General features: G+C 43.2%; 1 protein-coding gene and 1 long non-coding RNA gene across 3 annotated transcripts in view; one reads left to right on the plus strand and one right to left on the minus strand.

Annotated features, from left to right (window-relative positions):
* MTRF1 (mitochondrial translation release factor 1) overlaps positions 1–3,432 on the minus strand; it is a 54,146-nt gene extending 50,714 nt beyond the window's left edge. The window contains exons 1-2 of one of the 2 annotated variants that reach the window (XM_050766134.1): positions 3,191–3,432; positions 639–1,061 (exon numbers count right to left, since the gene is read on the minus strand). In XM_050766134.1, coding sequence (XP_050622091.1) covers positions 639–1,053 — 415 coding nt within the window. In that variant the 5' untranslated portion in view covers positions 1,054–1,061; positions 3,191–3,432. Of the gene's footprint in view, positions 1–638; positions 1,062–3,108 lie in introns of both variants that reach the window. The other variant, XM_050766133.1, reaches the window with a different exon arrangement.
* LOC126940350 (uncharacterized) overlaps positions 1–23,960 on the plus strand; it is a 174,717-nt gene that overhangs the window by 135,472 nt on the left and 15,285 nt on the right. The gene's annotated exons all lie outside the window — the stretch shown is intronic.

Here is a 23,960-nt window from a genome sequence, read left to right on the forward strand (position 1 = left end):
AAACTGTGCCTTCCTCTAGTACAGCAGGTCTCACATTATAAACAATACTTAAATAAGTTTCTCTCACTAGACCATAGAAGCTCATTGATGGGGTAGGAACTGTGTGTGTAGCCCTACTATGTAGGTACAGTGTTCAATAAAGTTCTGCTCAATAAAATAAAGCTTCTGAAAAGACCAACATTTTGTCTCCCAGACCTTAAGACCATGGCAAGTACCACGAGGAGCCTAGTTACTTAGTAGAGTTGATCTTTAGTAGCTAAAGTGGGTCAAACACTCTGGGTACAGAGTCCTGTTCTTTCCAAGTGTTGGGCTTATTACTTGTAGGTTTTTTAAAAGACTGAGTTCAGGCCAGCCTCAGTGGCACGGTGGCTATAATCACATTGCTTTGGAAAGCCCTGGCACAGCAGCCCTAGCTACTCAGAATTCTGAAGTGGGAGGCCAGGACTTAGAGGTTACAGTGAGCGACGACTGAGTCACTGCACTCCTGCCTGGGCAACAAGTGAGACCCTGCTTCTGTGGGAAAAAAAAAAAACAAAAGACTAAGTTCAATAAAGTTTTAACTTAGAAAATCAAATCTGTACTTACACACACACATAAAAATAGCCCTTATGCAGGACACATATGTATCTTTTACCTACTTTTACACATTGATTCTAATTCTTCAATTGCTTGTTCAGTCTCCTGAATTTCTTGGTAAATGGCTGCAAGAGGTGCCAACTCAGCATGCCTTCTGTTCAAGGACCTTCGGTTCTCTTCATTCACAGGTATATGCTGCAGACATTGCTCAAGTGTTTGGTACTCCTTATTCAGGTTCTCCATATATTTCTGTAGTGCTTTATGCTTCCAAAGCATCTTGGTGTCTTGATGGCAATATCTCCTGGGCCGATTCTTACTTAACAGATGAAAAATGCAATTCCTGTTTTGTCTAAAAACTTGCAGCCTTGTATCAAGATGTATCTGTCTAAATCGATGAGAATGGAGCTGGATGTGACACTGGAGGTAACCATTAAGAGATGGATGTCTAAAAAGCCAAACACACAGGTGACGATTCATCTCAGCATCTGAAATACAATAAACACAGTCTTTTAAAAAAAAATCAGCTCTAAAGATACATGCATAATAAAGCTGGAAGGAACATCAAGAAATCTTGTTTCATTTACTGCCTCAGCCAGCTCCAAACACAGTCTTAAGGTGATTCACAGAGTCATTTTCTAAAGTTTGAAGAAAATATTATTATTATCTTGTATAATTCTTTAACTTTAAGGATCTAGATATCCAAGGAAGTCAAGTAACTTAATCATGACTATTCAGTCGGCTGGATAGAGACAGAGCTGGTATTAGAATGTAAGTTGCCTGTTCAGGACTCAGTAATTTTCACTCTCAATTCTGCAATCACTTTTCAAAAATGCTTCCCTTTTAGCTGAGATCCTAAAGGAAGAAAAGTTCAAGTATTAATAGACCAAGAAAGTAGGGTTGGTGAAAAGCCCTACAATTATATTAAGTGGTGTCAATTATATTAAGCAAGAAAAGCAAGGAACAAAATAGAATCTCAATTACATTTAAAAAATATTCTATAATATATAGTATACATGTAAAAAAAGGAAAAAAAAAGCACATAGAGTATTTTTTAAAAAGAATGTTAAATAAGAAACATACCAAAATGTGCTGGGCACAGTGGCTCATGCCTGTAATCCTACAACTTTGGGAGGCCGAGGCGGGCAGATCATCTGAGGTCAGGAGTTCGAGACCAGCCTTGCCAACATGGGAAAACCCTTTCTCTACTAAAAATATCAAAACAATTAGCCAAGCGTGATGGCATGTGCCTGTAGTCCCAGCTGCTTGGGAAGCTGAGGCAGGAGAATTGCTTGAACCTGGGAGGCGGAGGTTGCAGTGAACTGAGATCGCACCACTGCACTTCAGCGTGGGCGACAAAGCAACACTCTGTCTCAAAAAAAAAAAAAGAAACATACCAAAATGTTAATAAAATGATCTCTAGTTGTGAGATTATGAATACCTTTTGCTTGCTATTTTTTCTACTTTTCAGTGTTTTCCAAGTCTCTTGCACATATAGCATGGAATACATTCATAATCACAAAAAAAGATTAGTTTAAAAAATTACAGGTTAGGTGAAATTGGCTGTGTACAATAATTTTGTTCTCCTCCCCTCCAACAGAGATAATCAAGAGCTAACAAAAGTACACAATGGTCTTACTGAGTAAGAAAGGGAGAATATAAAGTGTTCTAAGAAAAACACTTTGCCCCTAAAACTCTGAGGTTCAAAGTTGAAATAAGGGTCAAGCCACGCACAGTAGCATGCATCTATTGTCCCAGCTACCCAGGAGGCTGAGGCAGGAGGATCACTTGAGCGACGAAGTTCAAGGCCAGCCTGGGCAACATAGTGAGACTCAACTCAAAAAAAGAAGGATCAACATTTATCAAAATCAACCTTTACTTTCTCCAGTGATCCTACTATGCTAGGAGGTGCATTGATATATCAGCTCATTTGTTCACTATAAGCCTGTTAACTTACCATTATCACCTAGGAAATAAACATTCAGAATGGTCTTTAAAATATTCAGTTTCCAGAGTTCTACTGATAGATTTTAGGATAGTGCATCACATTATTAAAAGAACTGTGGAAGAAAGCACCAATGGCCAGCTGTCACAAACATTACACTCCACCACCCCCATATTTCAAGCACGTCAGAGAAAGTGTGTCCATTTGCTAACAGACAGAATAAAAGGATGACAAATACATGTTTGTACGAATACTTATTGCTAAAATTTCCATTTTAGGAACAGAGTAGAATGCATAATTTTCAAGGTCATGAATCTCAACATTAAGGAAACAAACAAAAAAAAACCAAGATGTTTGCTCTCCAAGGTTAACTACACTTGGGAACAGCACGACTTCTCCATTACCCATCACAGTAACAGTATTACTCTGATGCTTTGGGGAAAGTTCTAAGTGTAGGCAGGTCAGAAGCGACAGCCCGCGGGGCAGCAGCACGGGCAAACCATGCTGTGTAACTCAGTATATGGAGTGATTCCATAAAGAGGTAATACAAGAGGCGGCGGCGAAGATCAGGAACGAACTGTGCACAGTACCTAAGAAAAAGAAGAACAGACGTCAGCTCTCTTTACTGAGGTCGGAACCTTCAGAGACCCGCCACATTTCAGCCCTACAAACCCGAAATCACGTTGACTTCCTGGTTCACTTCTTCCGGGTTAACACACGCTCCCGGCCCCTCCTCCGCAACGACCTCTCTCCGAAGGAGTAGTCCTCGAGCATGCCTAACAATGGACTAAAATGACAAAAATGAGCTAAATGAGAAAAATGACAAAACGAGAATGAAATTGTCATGAGACAACCGCCCCCGCGCCGTCCTTATCCAGAACGTGAGCCCAGAGCTGCGGTGGAGATGGTGTGAGGCAGGGAGGGGCCAAGGCGGGACTAAACTACATCTCCCAGGGAGCCCACCAAAGAATCCTGGGAGTTGTAGTTTACCTTGCCGCAGCCTCCAACCCCCTCTATCCACTATCCAGCCAAAGGTGGAGCTTTTGGTTTTCACCATTAACTGCAAACCTAGAAGAGAGATTCTCTACGATTTTGATTAAGAGATCAAGATTTAGAACATATTGCATGTGAAATTACAATAATTTCCTTATATATTAGAAGCCCCTAGAGCACTGCTTTCTGATTTTTTAAGAAACAAAGACTCCTTTTTCATCATCCACAAATGTAGAAGATTCTGCGTGTAGTTTCTATACTTTCAGCTTCCATTGCTTCAGAAAATACCTAATGACTAAAGGATGATACAAATAAATTTGTATTTTAAAAGTAATAACAGGACCCAAAAGTTAGGAGACTGTGTATTTCCACATGTTAGTGATTTTATAATGTTCTTTGCACATGGGAATGTAGGGGCTCAACGTAGATTCATGGCTTACGAACCACTGATTAAGTGAAGAATGAAAGCTCCAGTTAATAAACAACTGTAGGAAAATGCAAGCATATTGTCCTACTTTGACTAATCCAGTGGGATCCAGCCCTTGGCTATCACATTTACAGTCTTTCTATCTCCATGCCTCAATTTTTCCCCCTGAAAGAAAAGGCAAAAAATGTTCCATATTACTGACTTTACAGAGTATTTTCTTAGATTATAATCACATACATAGAAAGGAGAATTAACTATATATGCAAAATTATATCTGACATTTATAACCAACTTCAAGGTACCTACTTCTATGTACTATGTAATAAATACTGTTCTAAATGGTTTTACCTTATTAATTCATCTAATTTTTACAACCTTAAAATACTCATTTTGCAGAGGAGAAAATTAAAGCACATAGAACTAAAGTAGCTTATCCAAGGTAAAAAAACAGTAAGTGATAGAGCCAATATTCAATTAAGGCAATCTGCTTTAATGATCTGTGGCTCCTAAGCTCTGATATAGGGTCTCCCTGCTCCAAAAAGGAAAATAAAACCTTCAATCATGTATTCAATAAATACTGAACACCAGTTATGTGCTATTCACTATTCTAGTCATGAGGATTTAGCAATGAACAGAAAAGACAAAAACCTTTGCCCACATGGAGCTTATGTTCCAGTAGGGGAAAAGTTCCAAAGGATCTACATAAAGTCATTCTCCTAAGTTATCCAAAAAGTTATTTAATTCTTTAATTTGATTTGTGTATTCAGCTATATGACTTGAGTATTATATATAAAGCTTTATTCGCCTTAAAAAATTAGTCTTGGTTGGGCATGGTGGCTCACGCCTGTAATCCTAGCACTTTGGGAGGCTGAGCCAGATGGATCACCTGAGGTCAGGAGTTCAAGACCAGCCTGACCAACATGGAGAAATCCCATCTCTACTAAAAATACAAAATTAGCTGGGCGTGGTGGCACATGCCCGTAATCCCAGCTACATGGAGAATGAGGCAGGAGAATCGCTTGAACACGGGAGGAGGAGGTGGTGGTGAGCCAAGACTGCGCCATTGCACTCCAGCCTGGGCAACAAGAGCGAAACTCCATCTCAAAACGAAACAAAACAAAACAAAAAAAGTAGTCTTACTGCTATGGACTGAATTGTTTATATTCATAATCATGTTCATATTACTAATACTTATTTTTAAAATTCATATATTGAAGCCCTAACCCCTCCAATACATGTGACTCTATTGGAGATAGGGCCTTTAAGGTGATTAAGGTTAGATGAGGTCATAAGAGTAGAGCCCTGACATAATAGGATTAGTGCCTTCCTAAAAAGACACCAGAGATCTTGCTCACTCTCCCTGCCCAAACAAAAAAGAGGTTATATGAGTACCCTGTGAGATGGTGGCCACCTACAAACCAAGAGAAAAGGTATCAGACTGAAACCTACCTTGCTGCCACCTTGATCTTAGACTTCCCAGTCTCGCAAGAGGCTAAGAAACAAATTTCTGTTGTTTAGGCCACCAACTTGGTGGTTTTTTTTTTTTTTTTTTTTTTTTTTGAGGCGGAGTCTTGCTCTGTCACCAGGCTGGAGTGCAGTGGCTTGTTCTTGGCTCACTGCAACCTCCACCTCCCGGGTTCAAGCAATTCTCCTGCCTCAGCCTCCTGAGTAGCTGGGACTACAGGTGCGTGCCACCACGCTCAGCTAATTTTTGTATTTTTAGTAGGGATAGCATTTCACCATGTTGACCAGATGGTCTTGATCTCTTGACTTTGTGATCCGCCTGCCTCAGCCTCCCAAAGTGCTGGGATTACAGGCGTGAGCCACCGCGCCCAGATTTTTTTTTTTTTTTTTTTTTTAACTAGAGATGGGGGGTCTCACTATGTTGACCAGGCTGGTCTCAAACTCCCAGCCTCCTAAAATCCTGGGATTGCAGGTGTGAGCTACGATGCCCAGCCCAGGCTGTTTTTTTGTTATGGCAGCCAAGTTGTTCCGACTATGCAGAACAACTTAGAAATTTAGAACTCAGGCTGGGCGCAGTGGCTCGTGGCTGTAATTGCAGCACTTTGGGAGGCCGAGGCGGGTGGATCACTTGAGGCCAGGAGTTTGAGACCAGCCTAATCAATATGGTGAAACCCCATCTCTGCTAAAAATACAAAAATTAGCCAAGCGTGATGGTACGAATTTGTAATCCCAGCTATTCAGGAGGCTGAGACATGAGACTCACTTGAACCTGGGAAGTGGAGACTGCAGTGAGCTTTCACGCCACCTCACCCCAGCCTGGGTGACAGAGCAAGACACTCTCTCAAAAACAAAAACAAAACAAAACACAAAACAGCGAGACCTTGTTCTTTTTTTTTTTTTTTTTTTTTTTTTTTTTGGAGACGGAGTCTCGCTCTGTCGCCCAGGCTGGAGTGCAGTGGCCGGATCTCAGCTCACTGCAAGCTCCGCCTCCCGGGTCTACGCCATTCTCCTGCCTCAGCCTCCCGAGTAGCTGGGACTACAGGCGCCCGCCACCTTGCCCGGCTAGTTTTTTGTATTTTTTAGTAGAGACGGGGTTTCACTGTGTTAGCCAGGATGGTCTCAATCTCCTGACCTCGTGATCCGCCCGTCTCGGCCTCCCAAAGTGCTGGGATTACAGGCTTGAGCCACCGCGCACGGCCTTTGTTCTTAAGAAAATAAAAACTTTTTAATATTATCTAATATCCAGTCAGTGTTCAAATTTCCCTGTGTCAGATTTTTTTCTCTTTTTTGTGGCATTTTGTTTGTTCATATCAGGATTCAAAGAAAGTACATACATGCAATTGGTTGTTATATTGTTGGTTTATTTTAATCTTTAGATTCTCCTTTTTTTTTTCCTTGCAATGTATTTGTTGAAGAAACTGGATCCTTAGCCCTGAGAAGTTTCACACAGTTAAGATTTTTCTAGACTTGTGGTATATCATGTGTCCTTTGTTCTCTGTATCTCCTGTAAACTGCTCTAGAAACTTGATCAGATTCAGGTTTAAATTGTTTTTGGCAAAACTACTTCATAGCTGTGGTTATGCTCTGTGGTTATGTGGACTTTGCTTATGGGAGTCTCTTAAACGTTGTGTCTTTTTAAAGGATATTAGAAACTCTTCATTGCCTAGATCTGTTTTTTCACTAGGTGTGGCAAAATGGTGATATTTTATTACTCATTCTTCATTGATTAGTTAGAACCTCTATAAAGATAAACCTTGCTTCATCAGCTACTGATTGTCTTTGCTTTGTCCTTTTTTTTTTTTTTTTTTTTTTTTTTTTTTTGAGACGGAGTCTCACTCTGTTGCCCAGGCTGGAGTGCAGTGGCCGGATCTCAGCTCACTGCAAGCTCCGCCTCCCGGGTTCCTGCCATTCTCCTGCCTCAGCCTCCCGAGCAGCTGGGACTACAGGCGCCTGCCACCTCGCCGGCTAGCTTTTTTTGTATTTTTAGTAGAGACGGTGTTTCACCGTGTTAGCCAGGATGGTCTCGATCTCCTGACCTCGTGATCCGCCCGTCTCGGCCTCCCAAAGTGCTGGGATTACAGGCTTGAGCCACCGCGCCCAGCCTGCTTTGTCATTTTTAAAAGGAAAAATAAAAACTTTGCTAAAGTAAAAAAGTTATCAAAAGCCAGGTGCAGTGGCTCACACCTGTAATCCCAGCACTTTAGGGAGCCAAGGTGGGATTGCTTGAACTCAGGAGTTTGAGACCAGCCTGGGCAACATGGCAAGACCTTACCTCTACAAATAAAAAAATTAGCCAGGTGTGGTTCTGTGTGCCTGTGGTCCCAGTTACTTGGGAGGCTGAGATAGGAGGATCACTTCAGCCTAGGAGATCAAGGCTGTACTGAGCTGTGATCCACCACTGCATTCCAGCCTGGGCGACAGAGTGAGACACTGTTGGGAAAAAAAAAAAAAAAAAAAAAAAAGGTGATCAAATTAAAAAGCTCGCTTTCTGAACAATTTCTAGGATTTCCAATTTTTATTTTAATCTTATTATTTCTATTTTTGTAAAGAAGGGGTTTCATCATGTGGCCTACGCTGGTTTTGAACTCCCAGGCTTGAGTGATCCACCCACCTCAGCCTCCTGAAGTGCTGGGTTTACAGGCATGAGCCACCACACCTGGCCTAATCTTACATTTTTTTCACTTTAGTAATACAGCAATTATCTGCAATAGTAGTTAACTTGAGTACTTATTCTCTACCAGGTAATGCTCTAAATGTGTTAGATTTAACTCACTTAAAAATGACATATCTATGAAGTAGGCTCAGTTGCAATGCTCATTTTAGGAAACTGAGGCCAGCATGGCTAGATGAATTGCCCAAGACTGTGCCCGAGGGACAGTCTAGTGGCCAAAAGGATTTGAACCAAGACAGCTGGGTTGCACTGTGACATTGCATCTGCCCCTGTATTCTGCATCACACTAAACTGCACTATTATTCCAGCTCTCCATGATGTGGCTCCAATCTCGCCTATTTCTCTGTTGTGATGTATCCGTAAAAGCTCCATTCCCTGATCTACGTGGTCTCAAAGTCCTGACCTCGTAATCTGCCCACCTTGGCCTCCCAAAGTGCTGGGATTACAGACGTGAGCCACTGTGCCCAGCCAACAACTATATTTTTATTACAGTTCACGGTCCTTATCTGAAACACTGGGACCAAATATATTTCAAAATTCAAAATATTTGGGGTTTAGAAAGGTTAATGCGGCCAGGTGCAGTGGCTCAAGCCTGTAATCCTAGCACTTTGGGAGGCCAAGGCAGGTGGATCACGAGGTCAAGAGATCGAGACCATCCTGGCCAACACGGTGAAACCCCGTCTCTACTAAAAATACAAAAATTAGCTGGGCATGGTTGGGCGTGCCTACTTGGGAGGCTGAGGCAGGAGAATTGCTTGAATCCGGGAGGTGGAGGTTGCAGTTAGCCGAGATCGCGCCACTGCACTCCAGCCTGGTGACAGAGTGAGACTCTGTCTCAAAAAAAAAAAAAAAAAAAGCAAATAACAAAAAGAAAGGTTAATGCATATCCTGAGCATTGCTTAACACCTCAGCAGGCCCTGGGGAAGCACTCTGCAACCCTATACATTACTATTTCTCCAGTGAAATATATGAACTTTTACATCAAATAGGATAAAAAAAGATATAAATAATTGACATCAGTCCAGGTCAGGTTTGCCTGCCACATATTCAGTTTAGGTCAAATTTGCCTACAGAACAAGTTATAAAAAAACCTTAAATTTTTAGAGATTTTGATTTTTGAATAGCAAATAAGATTTTTCAGTGATTTTGCATGTGGCAAGTCAATATGCTGAGACACTGGGTTGCAGCAGAGAAAGAGGTTTAATCACAGGTACCCTGAATAAGGAGATAGGAGGAAACCTCAAATTCATCTCCCTAAGGAGTTTGGGGCTGGGGTTTTTAAGGGTTTTGGAGTGGGCCGAAGTTCGGGCATTGTTAATTGGTCAAAGAGTGCAGGGTGAAGTCATGGGACAGGGAGATGAAGAAACTATGTTCTCTCTAGGTGTGCTGGCTCACATCTGTAATCCCAGCACTTTGGGAGACCAAGGTGGGTAGATCACCTGAGGTCAGGAGTTTGAGACCAGCCTGACCAATATGGTAAAACCCCATCTCAACTAAAAATACAAAAAACTTAGCCAGGTGTGGTGGTGCATGCCTGTAATCCCAGCTACTCAGGAGGCTGAGGCAGGAGAATCACTTCAACCCAGGAGGTGGAGGTTGCAGTGAGCCGAGATCGTGCCACTGCATTCCAGCCTGGGCAACAGAGTGAGACTCCATCTCAAAAAAAAAAAAGAAACAATGTTCTCTATGTTCTCACACTGATTCAGTTCTGTGGGCATCTTCAAACTGGTTGGCATCAGCTATTCCACTGAAATTCAGGATCTGAATACCATATTAAGCAATTCTCAAACAAATTTCTTATTATTCTAACATCAGAGATCCTATCTATAAGAACAATGGGGTTGTAAATTAATCCTTAAACAAAAGCCTTATAATTCTAACATCAGAAATGCTATTGATACAGGAATTAAGAAGAAATCACTTAGGCAGATAGTAAGGTAAGTAATGGTAAGTAACCAAACACCATTTCATATTTTACAATGCTTCCTGTGTAATTTTTATACCAAATAAGCCAAATTATGTCATTTTTGGACTTTAGGGAAACTAATGTCTTGAAGGATTAATTAGGTCAAAAAAAGACATAATTTGTAATTTGATTTTAGAAAGTTTGTCAAATATCAAAGGTTTAAACACATTTGATATCACAGATCATTGTAAAATAAGTTATTCTCAGGAGGCTGAGGCAGGAGAATTGCTTGAACCCGGGAGGTGGAGACTGCAGCAAGCTGAGATCACATCACTGCCCTCTAGCCTGGGTGACGTGGCAAGACTTCATCTCAAAAAAAAAAAATGAAGGAAAAGAAAAAGAAGCCATTTCTTTTAGACCTTTAAAAAAACATTTTAGCATCAGGCTACAACAAACAGAACTCAAGGGGAAACAAAACTTATATGAGCTGAAAATGAATTGAAGAAGAGTGTTACTATTTTACGTCCTTTAAAAGGGGAGAGAGGTTGGGCGCGGTGGCTCACACCTGAAATCCCAGCACTCTGGGAGGCCGAGGCGGGCGGATCATGAGGTCAGGAGATTGAGACTATCCTGGCTAACACAGTGAAATCCCGTCTCTACTAAAAAATACAAAAAATTGGCCAGGCGTAGTGGTGGGTGCCTGTAGTCCCAGCTACTCAGGAGGCTGAGGCAGGAGAATGGTGTGAATCTGGGAGGCAAAGCTTGCAGTGAGCTGAGATAGCGCCACTGCACTCCAGCCTGGGTGACAAAGCGAGACTCCGTCTCAAAAAATAAATAAATTAAAAAAAAAATAACTAAAAGGGGAGAGAAAACCAAAAACAAGATGCAATACAAATTGAACTTTCTGTTAAAAAAATTAAAATCTCCTGTAATTTATTGAGTACATCAATCCTTTAAGAAAATTAATTTTATTGTTCTAACTAATTATTTAGCGTATAAGTGTTTTCAAGCCCAATCCCTAGAGAGACCATTATAATTTCTCATTAATTTTAGACAACTTGATCATATAAAAATTTTTGGGTTTTTTTCTTATAAAGCCTCTTATTGTGACTTACACAGACCATTCATGACATGCTTGGACTTTCTGGTTTGACATTAACATCCCTTTTTTTTTTTTTTTTTTTTTTAACAACAGTCATTTTATTCTAGGACTAAATTTGCCATACAAGATTCTTTCTTATTTAAAATTATTTCTTTTTAAGCGTTCATACCAAAAACAAAACAAAACCTCTTTATTTTTATAACTTTCTTTACGTCTCTCTTATTTCCTGGTTCCTTTTACTTGGGTTTTGTTTTGTTTTGTTTTGAGATGGGGTTTCACTCTTGTCACCTAGACTGGAGTGCAATGGTGCGATCTTGGCTCACTGCAATCTCTGCCTCCTGGGTTCAAGCAATTTTCCTGCCTCAGCCTCCTAAGTACCTGGGATTACAGGTGTGTGCCACCACACCTGGCTAATTTTTGTATTTTTATTAGAGACAGGGTTTCATCATGTTGGCCAGGCTGGTCTCGAACCCCTGACCTTGTTATCCACCTGCCTTGGCCTCCCAAACTACTGGGAATCCAGGCATGAGCCACCACGCTTGGCCCTTTTACCTTGTTTTGTACATAACCTTTAAATAAGCTTGCAATTAGACAAAAATTGTTCACTTTTTTTTTTTTTTTTTTTTTTTTTTTGAGACGGAGTCTCGCTCTGTCGCCCAGGTTGGAGTACAGTGGCCGGATCTCAGCTCACTGCAAGCTCCACCTCCCAGGTTTACGCCATTCTCCTGCCTCAGCCTCCTGAGTAGCTGGGACTACAGGCGCCCGCCACCTCGCCCAGCTAGTTTTTTGTATTTTTAGTAGAGACGGGGTTTCACCGTGTTAGCCAGGATGGTCTCGATCTCCTGACCTCGTGATCCGCCCGTCTCAGCCTCCCAAAGTGCTGGGATTACAGGCTTGAGCCACCGCGCCTGGCCGAAAAATTGTTCACTTTTTTAAAAAAGGACACTTTTTTATTAGAATGTTTTCCTACAATATATTTTTATTAGAAAATACCCAAATAACAAAATATCTATTACTTAATTTAATATAATTTTATATTCTAAATTATGATGAATTTTTCTACAATTATCCCATTACAGTTACCTATTTACTTTATTTTAAACATTTACTTATTTTAGTTATGAAAACTGCAATAGTCATGATTTAAAGTTATGAAAACACCATTGCAAAATTATAACTGGGACAGTGACCTAACTGACTCCATCTTGCTTCTAACCTCCAAGCTGTCCTTGTTCATTCCTGAGCTCAGGCCAAACTAACTTTGGGAGGAACTTAGTTTATAGTTTAGCTTTGAAACAAAGATAACAGTCCCTTCCCAAAACAAACTTTACTGCCTGTGGACTAGACTGCCTAAAGCCACAAGATTAGAAGTTATGGTAATCTTATTAAATTTAAGATGTAGCTATTTTCATTAAACCAATATCAATGTCTTATTTATTAAAAATGACATAAGCAAAGTTTATTCTGTCTTGGGCTGGGTTTATAGTTTTGTAACCCCTATGCCAAATTTTGAAACTTTACAGTATTTGCTTAGGATAATTATGAAATTTATTGATTAATAAATGCAAACAAAAATTTATGTTGGCAATTTTTAAGACATTTCTAATATCACTTTACCAATAATTTTAAAGCTAGCTTATTTATTAGAGATTTTACTTAAGTTATGTAAACTTGAAAAAGCATTTGACTAGTCTTTTTTCCTGATTAAAGTATTTGATTCACATATTTTTATTTTCTTAATTAATTAGAGCTCTTTTGGATATTTTCAGTAGTGAAACATTGTGTACATAACACATAAATACATAGACATATAAGGGATGCTGATAGAAGTACATCTTACAGATTCATAAACAGCTATTTTTCCTGTCTTATACTTTCAAATTCTTGCTAACCTGTCTCACTACCCTAGGCAGTTGTTAGCTAAATAGCTTTAAATTTGCATATTAAAGGAAACAACTTAGGTGAAAATCAAATAGCAAAATTTACATGATAAGGTACAGAGAGAAAAAGTCTGGTATGCTAGAGAAAAAATGAATTTAATTGCTAATTAAACATAAAACTATAGAAATTATAAAGGCCTTTATGATTTTTTATTTTTTAATTTAATTTACTTTTTTTTGAGATGAAGTTTCACTCTTGTTGCCCAGGTTGGAGTACAATTGCGTGATCTCAGCTCACTGTAACCTCCACCTTCTGGGTTCAAGCTATTCTTCTGCCTGAGCCTCTCAAGTAGCTGGGATTACAGGCATGCGCCACCATGCTTGGCTAATTTTTTGTATTTTTAGTAGAGATGGGGTTTCACCATGTTGGCCAGGCTGGTCTCGAACTCCTGATGTCAGGTCATCCACCCGCCTTGGCCTCCCAAAGTGCTGGGATTACAGGCCTGAGCCACTGTGCCCAGCCTAAAGACCTTTTAAATACACACACACACACACACACACACACACACATCATATAGCTTTTACTTCAAAACTTTGGACATGAGATAAATACAAATTCACTGGCTTGCAAAAAACCTGTTGGATCCAAATAATGCTTTTTATCTTAACAGACAAATAACAGCAGATTTAAAGCAGGCAGAAAAGAAAATATAAAGGAGAACTTAGGAACTCTAGAGTTTGCAGGTTGACTTTAGGGCTCTTTTTCCTTAATGTAAATGTGCACAAAGACCATAATTACTTCCATTTTACATAAACTCTGGCAAGTACAGATGCCATGAAACCTATAGAATGCTCAAAAGGGGGTCATTCTCCTTGCTTTCTCCTTATTCATAGATATTTGTTTCCCACTTTTTTTCTTAAAAGGAGGAACAGAGCTGTGGCCTAGGGTTTTTGTGTAGTGGATTGATGTGTGCTGCTTGTGGGCAGGACAACACAGTGTGTCACCACTGAGCCATTTCCACCTTCTTTCATGTTTTAGTTTCTCTCTCCAGAGGTCTCTGACCTCTGAGAGGGCTTAAAACACTTGGTGATCAACCCTTACATATGTGTTTCCTGGACGAGCCTTTTTAAAAACTAATTTTTGTTTGGGATTTTCCAGTAGGGTCACTGCACATCACAGGGGTCAACCCCCCAGACACTCCCACAAAGCCCTTGGTCACCCAGGGGTGCCTTTCTGCTGGAAGGAGCAAAAGCCCTTTCTCTTTGGAACCGAGAAAACTCAGTCTCCTGTTAACCTGTTAAAACAACCATTCATTTCCTCATGCAAATACGCACAGACAAGCTGAATTGAGATCAACTTGGGGAGAAAAAGGAATAGAGAAGACCCTTTAGAAAGCAGCTCTGAACTAGAATCAGGATCCTTAAACAACAACTTCCTAGGAAAGAAAAAAAAAAACAGCCAAGACCACTTCCAGTAAACTGTGCTCAACCACTCCTAACTTTGTAGCTCTCATCTCCCATTACACACACCAAGGTCAAATCCTTTCACAGTGCAAAGTAATCTGTGGTACCCCCAAAGCCAAAGAGATCAGTTCATGTAATACAGAAAAACAGATCTTTAGACCTAAGAACAATCTGCTCATGACTCTTGAAACTTTACAAAGAAAACAGAACACCATAAAAAGGGTCAGTGGTGCCTTTGTTCTGAATTCTTTACAGGGATTCAAGTCATTAAAAGCCTTCTTTAGATTTTTTTGGTACTGCAGATGGCAAAGGGGAAAGGAGGTATAGGGTGGAAGAAAAGTAAATGAAAGAATATTTGTTTGTTTGTTTTTTAAGATAGGAAGCAAACACAGAAACCAAGTGCATGATTTTTTGGTTTTTGTTTTTCCTCTTTTGCAGCTGTGAGGAATTTTAGTCAAATTAGAGAGATTTTATTACCCATAACTTGGAATTCTCACTCAGAATTGACCAAGTGAGGTAGAGTTGGTCAACTCTGATGAGAGAAAGACTGTAACAAACAACAACAACAAAACCCAACAATATGATCACTGAGCACTCTAATGGTAAGGAGAAATTAAGACGAGCTTATTGTTAAACTTCAGTCAAGACAAAATCCTAATTCAGCTACTTACCTAGGGATGGGTCTCAGGCTAAAGACTGCCTTCTACCATCCTAGAAGGAGGAAAAACACTTGACCTCATCTTCCCTGCTGGGTGCGAGTTCAAACTGCATAAAGAATTTGCTTACCTTCCATCATCATGGAAGCAGAAAATTTCGCCTTCCTTGTTGGAAGCAAGTAAAATGCCAAAAACGGGTGGGGGGGGGGGGTCTTGGTAGTTGCACGGCAAAATAAACTTTAGATCTTGACCAAATTTTGGGAGATCAGGGATTTTCTGGAGGGGGTGCTCCCAGACCTCAGCAAATTGTCCCATGGATTTGAGCCATAAAGTTAGCTCATGCTGGTACCAACCACCAACAGGAAATTTGTCAAAGGTTAGAGGCATCTTCACTCAGAATCCCTGCATGGTTACCAAAATGTGAACCCCAAATATCTGAGACAGGTCTCAGTTAATTTAGAAAGTTTATTTTGCCAAGATTGAGGACGTGCACCTGTGATACAGGCTGAGGAGGTCCTGATGACAAGTGACTAAGGTGATCAGAGCATAGTTTGGTTTTATACAATTTAGGGAGACATGAGACATCAATCAATGTATGTAAGAGAAGCTGGTGATGCCTGTAATCCCAGCACTTTGGGAGGCCGAGGCAGGCGGATCACCTGAGGCCAGGAGTTCAAGATCAGACTGATCAACATGGAGAAACCCCATCTCTACTAAAAATACAAAATTAGCTGAGCATGGTGGCACATGCCTGTAATCCCAGCTACTTGGGAGATTGAGGCAGGAGAATCACTTGAATCCGGGAGGCGGAGGTTGCAGTGAGCCAAGATCGTGTCATTGCACTCCAGCCTGGGCAACAAGAGCAAAACTCCATCTCAAAAAAAAAAAAAAAAAAAAAATATATATATATATATATACACACACATATATATATATATATATGTAAGATGAACATTGATTTGGTCTGGTAAGGTGGGACAATTCAAAGCAAAGGTGGGACAATGCCAAGCTGGGAGAGAGCTTTCAGGTCATAGGTAGATAAGAGACAAATGGTTGCATTCCTTCAGTTTGTGATTAGCCTCTCCAAAGGAGGCAATCAGATATCCATTTGTCTTAGTGAGTCCACGGGTGATTTTGAATAGAACAGGAGGCAGGTTTGCTCTAAGCAGTTCCCAGTTGACTTTTCCCTTTAGCTTAGTGATTTGGGGACCCCAAGATTTATTTTACTTTCACAGGAACAATGGGGATACATACAAACGGTCACTATCTGGTGCTATGTGACTTTTGGTTACAAGGAAGTAGGCTAAAGTACTGCTGGATTAATGGTTAATTATAACTATGTTTCTGTCCAGAATTCTTGTTAACACTGTGAGGTGACTTTAATGACATCCTCCAAGAGCCTCACGTTTCAGCTCAAGAGGATGACTTATTTCCTGAAAACACACTTTCAAACTTATTTTTTTGTTCATACTGCTGAAGCATGCTTTAAAAAGGTAAACTTATGACCCTTGTACAAATATGAAGTTGAACATGTGCCAAAATGATTAATTTATTAATAAATCAGAAAACCGGTAGATTTTATAACTGGTTAAAGAAAATGCTGCCGGGCGCGGTGGCTCAAGCCTGTAATCCCAGCACTTTGGGAGGCTGAGACGGGCGGATCACGAGGTCAGGAGATCGAGACCATCCTGGCTAACACGGTGAAACCCCGTCTCTACTAAAAATACAAAAAAAACTAGCCGGGCGAGGTGGCGGGCGCCTGTAGTCCCAGCTACTCAGGAGGCTGAGGCAGGAGAATGGCATAAACCTGGGAGGTGGAGCTTGCAGTGAGCTGAGATCCAGCCACTGCACTCCAACCTGGGCGACAGAGCGAGACTCCGTCTCAAAAAAAAAAAAAAAAAAATGCCAAGACACATAAGTACACCATAAGGAATTCTGAAACAAATCTGTTAAACCCCTTTCCTGTTTGCCCTGAGAATACTTGCTGGCGGTGCTTGCAGCTGGAATGTTTACCCCGCAATATTTTTGACATGAAATATCTTGATTTTATTATTATTATTACTATTATTATTTTTTGAGACACAGTTTCACTCTGCTGCCTGTTTTCAAGTGATTCTCGTGCCTCACCCTCCCGAGTAGCTGGGATTACAGGCACGCTGCACCACACCTGTCTAATTTTTGTATTATTAGTAGAGACAGGATTTCACTGTTTTGACCAGGATGGTCTCAAACTCCTGACCTCAAGTGATTCGCCCACCTTGGCCTCCCAAAGTGCTGGGATTACAGGCATGAGCCTCCACGCCCAGCCTATTATTATTTTCATATCACTCTAGTGTACTGACTTTAGAAACAAAAAGCATCATTTTATTATAGCATTCTGTTTTTAGTAGTGGTACTTCCATTTACAAAATATAGTAATTCTTGATTACTGAAAATGTCAAATCCTAGAAAACATAGCATTCCTGTGCAAGATGTTAACATTGTTCTCAAACAGTTGTTGGCTGAAGATTCATTTGATGAATTAGGTATTTCCAAATTAGTTGATTCTGATGATTCAGACAATTCTGATGTTAGTTCTGTTTAGAAATAACTCCAATCACATTTTTTTTTTATAGACGCAGTCTCACTCTGTTGCCCAGGTTGGAGTGCAGTGGCATGATCTCAGCTCACCACAAGCTCTGCCTCTTGGGTTCAGGCCATTCTCCTGCCTCAGCCTCCCGAGTAGCTGGGACTACAGGCACCCGCCACCATACCCAGCTAATTTTTTGTATTTTTAGTAGAGACGGGGTTTCACCGTGTTAGCCAGGATGGTCTTGACCTCCTGACCTCATGATCTACCCACCTCGGCCTCCCAGAGTGCTGGGATTACAGGCATGAGCCACAGCACCCAGTTTTTTTTTTTTTTTTTTCAGACGGAGTTTTTGCTCTGTTGCCCAGGCTGGAGTGCAACGGCATGATCTTGGTTCTCCACAACCTCTGTTTCCCAGGTTCAAACAATTCTCTGTCCTCAGCCTCTGGAGTAGCTGGGATTACAGGTATGTGTCACCATGCCTAGCTAATTTTTGTACTTTTAGTAGAGACAGGGTTTCACCATGTTGGCCAGGCTGGTCTCAAACTCCTGACCTCAGGTGATCTGCTAACCTCAGCCTCCCAAAGTGCTGGAATTACAGGCGTGAACCACTGCACCCAGCCTAAGAACAGTTTTTATGTTTTATTTTCACATTGAAAATCAGTCAGATTTTCTCCAGGCTCAAAGAGCATATTTATGTCAAATTAAATGAGCGTTAGCTGCACTTTTTATTTTTCCTCAATGGGAAAAGGGTTAAATAATGAACAACTGCAAAGCCATAATCACTTGCCCCTCCATTGTACACAGTTTGCATTTTTTTTTTTTTTTTTTGAGACAGAGTTTCGCTCTGTCACCCAGGCTCGAGTGCAGTGGACCACAAGTTTCGCCTTCCAGGTTCACGCCATTCTCCTGCCTCAGCCACCCAAGTAGCTGGGACTACAGGCACCCACCACCACGCCCGGCTAATTTTTTGTATTTTTAGTAGAGATGGGGTTTCACAGTGTTTGCCAGGATGGTCTCGATCTCCTGACCTCATGATCCGCCTGCCTTGGCCTCCCAAAGTGCTGGGATTATAGGTGTGAGCCACTGTGCCCGGCCAATCTTTCACCCATTTCAAAGTCTTTAACAATTTTTCTTGACATTACTAATTCCTCTGCCTAGATTGTAAGTCACTAAAATTATCTTCATCAAATCAGTTCCTTTTTTTTTTTAAGATGGTGTTTCACTCTGTCGCCCATGTTAGGCAGGAATCTAGACCCAACATGGCGGTATCACCCGGCATGGCAGGCCCTTTGTTAGGACTTCCCGCCCTTCACTTCCTGCTAAGACTCTCAGGGCGTGAAAAAAGCTCACGCCTGATAAAAAACCCCCGCTCTGCGCAAGCTCCTGGACACATCATTCCTCAGAAATCGAAACCTAACTCAGGAAAACTGAAACCTATAAACCCCGCCTACCTCGCCCTATAAAAGCCCCCCCCCATACCCACCCCGAGCGTGACTTCCTTGGTCCTCCTCCTAGGGGACTGGTGAACCTCGCCTGTGAGCCCAATAAAGACTACCTCTGTTCTCATCTGCCTCGTAAGACTTTGCTTGTCTCCCTATTACATTATATTAGTGCGGAAACCCGGGAGGAGACCCCTCCCTGGACCCCTGCCGGTTCGGGCAGGCTCTCCTCTCCCGGAGCCAGGACCTCCTCTCCCAGCCGGGAGCCCTTTCACCAAATCCAAGACTCAATTAGATCACTGCTGGGTTAGTTTTCCCCCGTCCTGCAGGCTCCAGGAGTCCCTGCCCGAAAACACAGCCACGTCAGGGCTTCCCCCGTCCGTCACTTGTGACCTCGGCACTGGGGACTAGGAGTCGTCCAACCTCCCCAGAAGCCACCATACCCCGCACTCCACGTGGCACTGGGAGGATGCTCCCGTTGCCTCTGGACTGCCTGCCTCAGGATCATGGGGGCCGCCCAGTCCGAACCAGACCGAAAATCCCCTCTGGGGTGCCTCTTGGCTAATTTTCAGACTTTAGGTCTCAGCCAAGACCTAAAACGAAAGCGGCTTATTTTCTTCTGCAGTGGCATGGCCACAGTATAAATTAGATAATCAGTCTCAGTGGCCTGCAGAGGGCACTCTAGACTTTAACATCCTCACAGACCTGACCAATTTCTGAAAGAGACTAGGCAAATGGTCTGAGGTAGCCTACCTTCAGGCTGTTTGGGACTTGCGCTCCCACCCAGACCTCTGTGCCCAACGTTTGTTGGCCCAGGTCTTGCTCGCGAAATCCACTCCCTCAAGCAAGGAGAAGGATGATTCTTCCTCTTTGTCTGAGCCCCTTATACTCTTTCCCTGCCCCCACTTCGGTCCCGTGCTCAACCTCCCCCTTACCCTGACCCGTCCTCGTCTCCGTCCTCGTTGGCGCCACCCCTTCCCTCCACTCCTCCTGTGTCCCCACTAAACCTGACGGGCCCTGTCTCTCCTATCTCCACCTCCTCCTCGCCTGTCTCAGCCCGTACCCGGTCCAGGACTGACCTCCTGTGCCCCTTGCGGGAAGTGGCAGGCGCCAAAGGAATAGTCTGGGTCCATGTGCCATTTTCGCTGGCAGACCTGTCTAAGACTGAAGAGGGTGCAGGCTCTTTCTCGGCCAACCCCACTCTGTATATCAAAGAGTTCACATACTTATGCCAGGCATATGACTTCACCTGGCATGATCTCCATGTCGTTATGACCTCAACCCTGTCCCCTGAGGAATGGGAGTGTATCCTAGCAGCAGCCAGGCAGCATGCTGACCAGGTTCATTTAACTGACCCCGCCATGCCAGTTGGCACTGAGGCGGTGCCCTCGGCCGAGCCCGGCTGGGACTACCAGGTTGGGCAGGCAGGCCACCGCCTCCGAGACATGATGGTCCAGTGCCTTCTTGCCAGCGTGCAAGTAGCCTCCAATAAGTCAGTCAACTTTGATAAATTAAAGGAGGTAGTCCAAGGCTCAGATGAGAATCCGGCCGTTTTTCTTAACCGACTGACTGAGGCACTCACTCAGTACACCTGCCTTGACCCTACATCCCCTGCAGGAGGAACTATCTTGGCTATGTACTTTATTTCTCAGTCGGCTCCGGATATCCATAAAAAATTAAAAAAGGTGGAGGACGGCCCTCAAACTTCCATCCAGGATTTAGTCAAACTGGCCTTCAAGGTCTACAACTCCAGGGAGGAAGCAGCTGAGGCCCAGTGACAGGCCAGGCTAAAACAGAAGGCACAACTCCAAACCCAGGCCTTGGTAGCCGCCCTGAGGCCGGCCAGCTCCAGGAGCTCTCAGAGAGGAGGTACTCCCCAAGCGCCACCTGGTGCCTGCTTCAAGTGCGGCAATGATGGCCACTGGGCCAAGCAGTGCCCCAACCCTAAGAAGCCAACTCGCCCCTGTCCAAGCTGTCGGTAGATGGGCCACTGGAAGTCAGACTGCCCCAACCTGAGGACGGTTGCTATGCCTCCACGTGATGACCCTCCTCCAGGTGCTGGAGGCGTCTTCCAGCTCCTCAACACTGATGAAGATTGAAGAGGCCCAGACTCGGGAACCCCTCTTACTCTCGCCGAGCCCAGGGTTATGCTCCAGATAGCGGGTAAGTCCATATCCTTCCTTATGGACACGGGGGCTACCTACTCTGTTTTGCCTTCCTTCAGTGGCCCCAGCCATCCCTCCACTGTCACGGTCATGGGAATTGATAGCACTACCTCCACCTACCGCCAGACTCCTCCTCCGTCTTGCCGCCTGGATGGCTCCCTTTTCTCGCACTCATTTCTCATCATTCCTTTGTGCCCAGTCCCTTTGTTAGGATGAGACCTCCTCTCCAAGCTAGGGGCCTCAGTTCACTTCCGGCCCAACCCCTCCCTGCACCTCACGCTCCTCTTTCCCCTCCTCTCACCTGATAAACCCCGCCAGGCTGACACCCCACTCCCGTTTCTGGTCCCCATTAACCCTAAGGTGTGGGACACCTCCACCCCGATCATTGCCCAGCACCATACTCCAGTCCACATCCAGCTGAAGGACCCCTCTAAGTTTCCCCTGGACCCCAGTTCCCCATCTCCCTTGAGCACCGACAAGGACTGAAACCCATCATCACGCACCTGCTCCAGCAGCACATTCTAGTCCCTGCCAACTCACCATGCAATACTCCTATCCTGCCTGTACGGAAAAGCTCCAGGGCCTACCGCCTTGTGCAGGATCTACGCCTCATCAATGAGGCAGTAGTCCCCACCTTTCCAGTTGTTCCTAACCCATATACACTTCTCTCATGCATTCCCCCTGATACCACCCATTTTACTGTCCTTGACCTAAAGGATGCCTTCTTCACCATTCCCCTACATCCCGACTGTCACTTTCTGTTTGCCTTTACATGGGAAGATCCAGACACTCATATTTCTTCCCAGCTGACTTGGACTGTTTTGCCTCAAGCGTTCCGAGATAGCCCCCATTTTTTCAGACAGGCACTGGCACAGGATGTTAGCCTCTGTCCCCTTACCTGCAGCACACTATTGCAATATGTAGATGACTTATTACTATGTAGTCCCTCCTGGGAGAGCTCCCTTGCAGATACTGCTAACACTTTTAAATTTTCTTGGCGACCGAGGTTATCAGGTTACCCTGGCTAAGGCTCAGCTTTGCACCCCTTCTGTCATCTACCTAGGCATACTCCTCACACCCACTACAAAAAGCCTCACGGCAGATAGAATAAGCCTCAGTGAAACTCTCCAGCCTCCTCAGGATGCGGAAGAGATCTTTTTTTTTTCTGAGATGGAGTCTTGCTCTGTCACCCCGACTGGAGTGCGGTGGCGGTTCAATCTCAGCTCACTGAACCCTCTGCCTCCCAGGTTCAAGTGATTCTCCTGCCTCAGTCTCCCAGGTAGCTGGGGTTATAGGCATGTGCCACCACGCCCAGCTAATTTTTGTATTTTTAGTAGAGATGGGGTTTTGCCATATTGGCCAGGCTGGTCTTGAACTCCTGCTCAGGTGATCCACCCACCTTGGCCTCTCAAAGTGCTAGGATTACAGGCATGAGCCACTGCGCCTGGCCAAAAAGTGGATTTTATATGACAACTGGTGACAGTCAGTTCAGTGGTTGGACTGAGAAGAAGCTCCAAAGCACTTCTCAAAGTCAAACTTGCACCAAAAAAAGGTCATGGTCACTGTTTGATGGTCTGCTGCCAATCTGATCCATGACAGCTTTCTGAATCCCTGTGAAACTATTACATCTGAGAAGTATGCTCAGCAAATCAGTGAGATCCACTGAAAACTGCAAAGCCTGCAGCCGGCATTGGTCAACAAAAAGGGCCCAATTCTTCTCCATGACAACACCCAACCACACGTTGCACAACCAATGCTTCAAAAGTTGAACAAATTGGGCTATGAAGTTTTGCCTCATCTGCCATATTCACCTGACCTCCCGCCAACTGACTATCTCTTCTTCAAGCATCTCAACAACTTTTTGCAGGGAAAACGCTTCCATAACTAGCAGGATGCAGAAAATGCTTTCCAAGAGTTTGTTGAATCCTGAAGCACAGATTTTTATGCTACAGGAAGAAACAAACTTATTTCTCATTGGCAAAAATGTATTGATTGTAATGGTTCTTTTTTTTTTTTGATACGGAGTTTCACTTTGTCACCCAGGCTGGAGTGCAGTGGAGCAATCTCGGCTCACTGCAACCTCAGCCTCCTGGGTTCAAGTGATTCTCCTGCCCCAGCCTCCCGAGTAGCTGGGACTACAGGCGCATACCCCAGTGCCTAGCTAATTTTTGTATTTTTAGTAGAGATGGGTGTTTCACCATGTTGGCCAGGCTGGTCTCGAACTCCTTACCTCATGATCTGCCCGCCTTGGCCTCCCAAAGTGCTGGGATTACAGGTGTGAGCCACTGCGCCTGGCCTGTAATGGTTCTTATTTTGATTAATACAGATATATTTGAGCCTAGCTATAATGATTTAAAATTCACTCTCCAAAACCACAATTACGTTTGCACCAACCTGTAAAAGAAATTTTGAAAAAAAGTTGCGTCTATTCAACAGGTAAATAAAAGGATACCAGAAACTATTTTTCTTTTCTTTCTCTTTGAGATAGGGTCTTGCTCTGTTGTCCAGGCTGGAGTACAGTGTCATGATTACAGCTCACTGTCACCTTGCTCTCCCAGGCCCAAGTGATCTTCCCACCTCGGCCTCCAGAGTAGCTGGAACTATAGGCACGCGCCACCACTCCTGGCTAATTTTTGTATTTTTAGCAGAGACGGGGTTTTGTCATGTTGCCTGGGGAGGTCTTGGACTCCCAGGCTCAAGTGA

This window comes from Macaca thibetana, chromosome 17, assembly GCF_024542745.1.
Source record: "Macaca thibetana thibetana isolate TM-01 chromosome 17, ASM2454274v1, whole genome shotgun sequence".
NCBI classification, from domain to species: Eukaryota; Metazoa; Chordata; class Mammalia; order Primates; family Cercopithecidae; genus Macaca; species Macaca thibetana.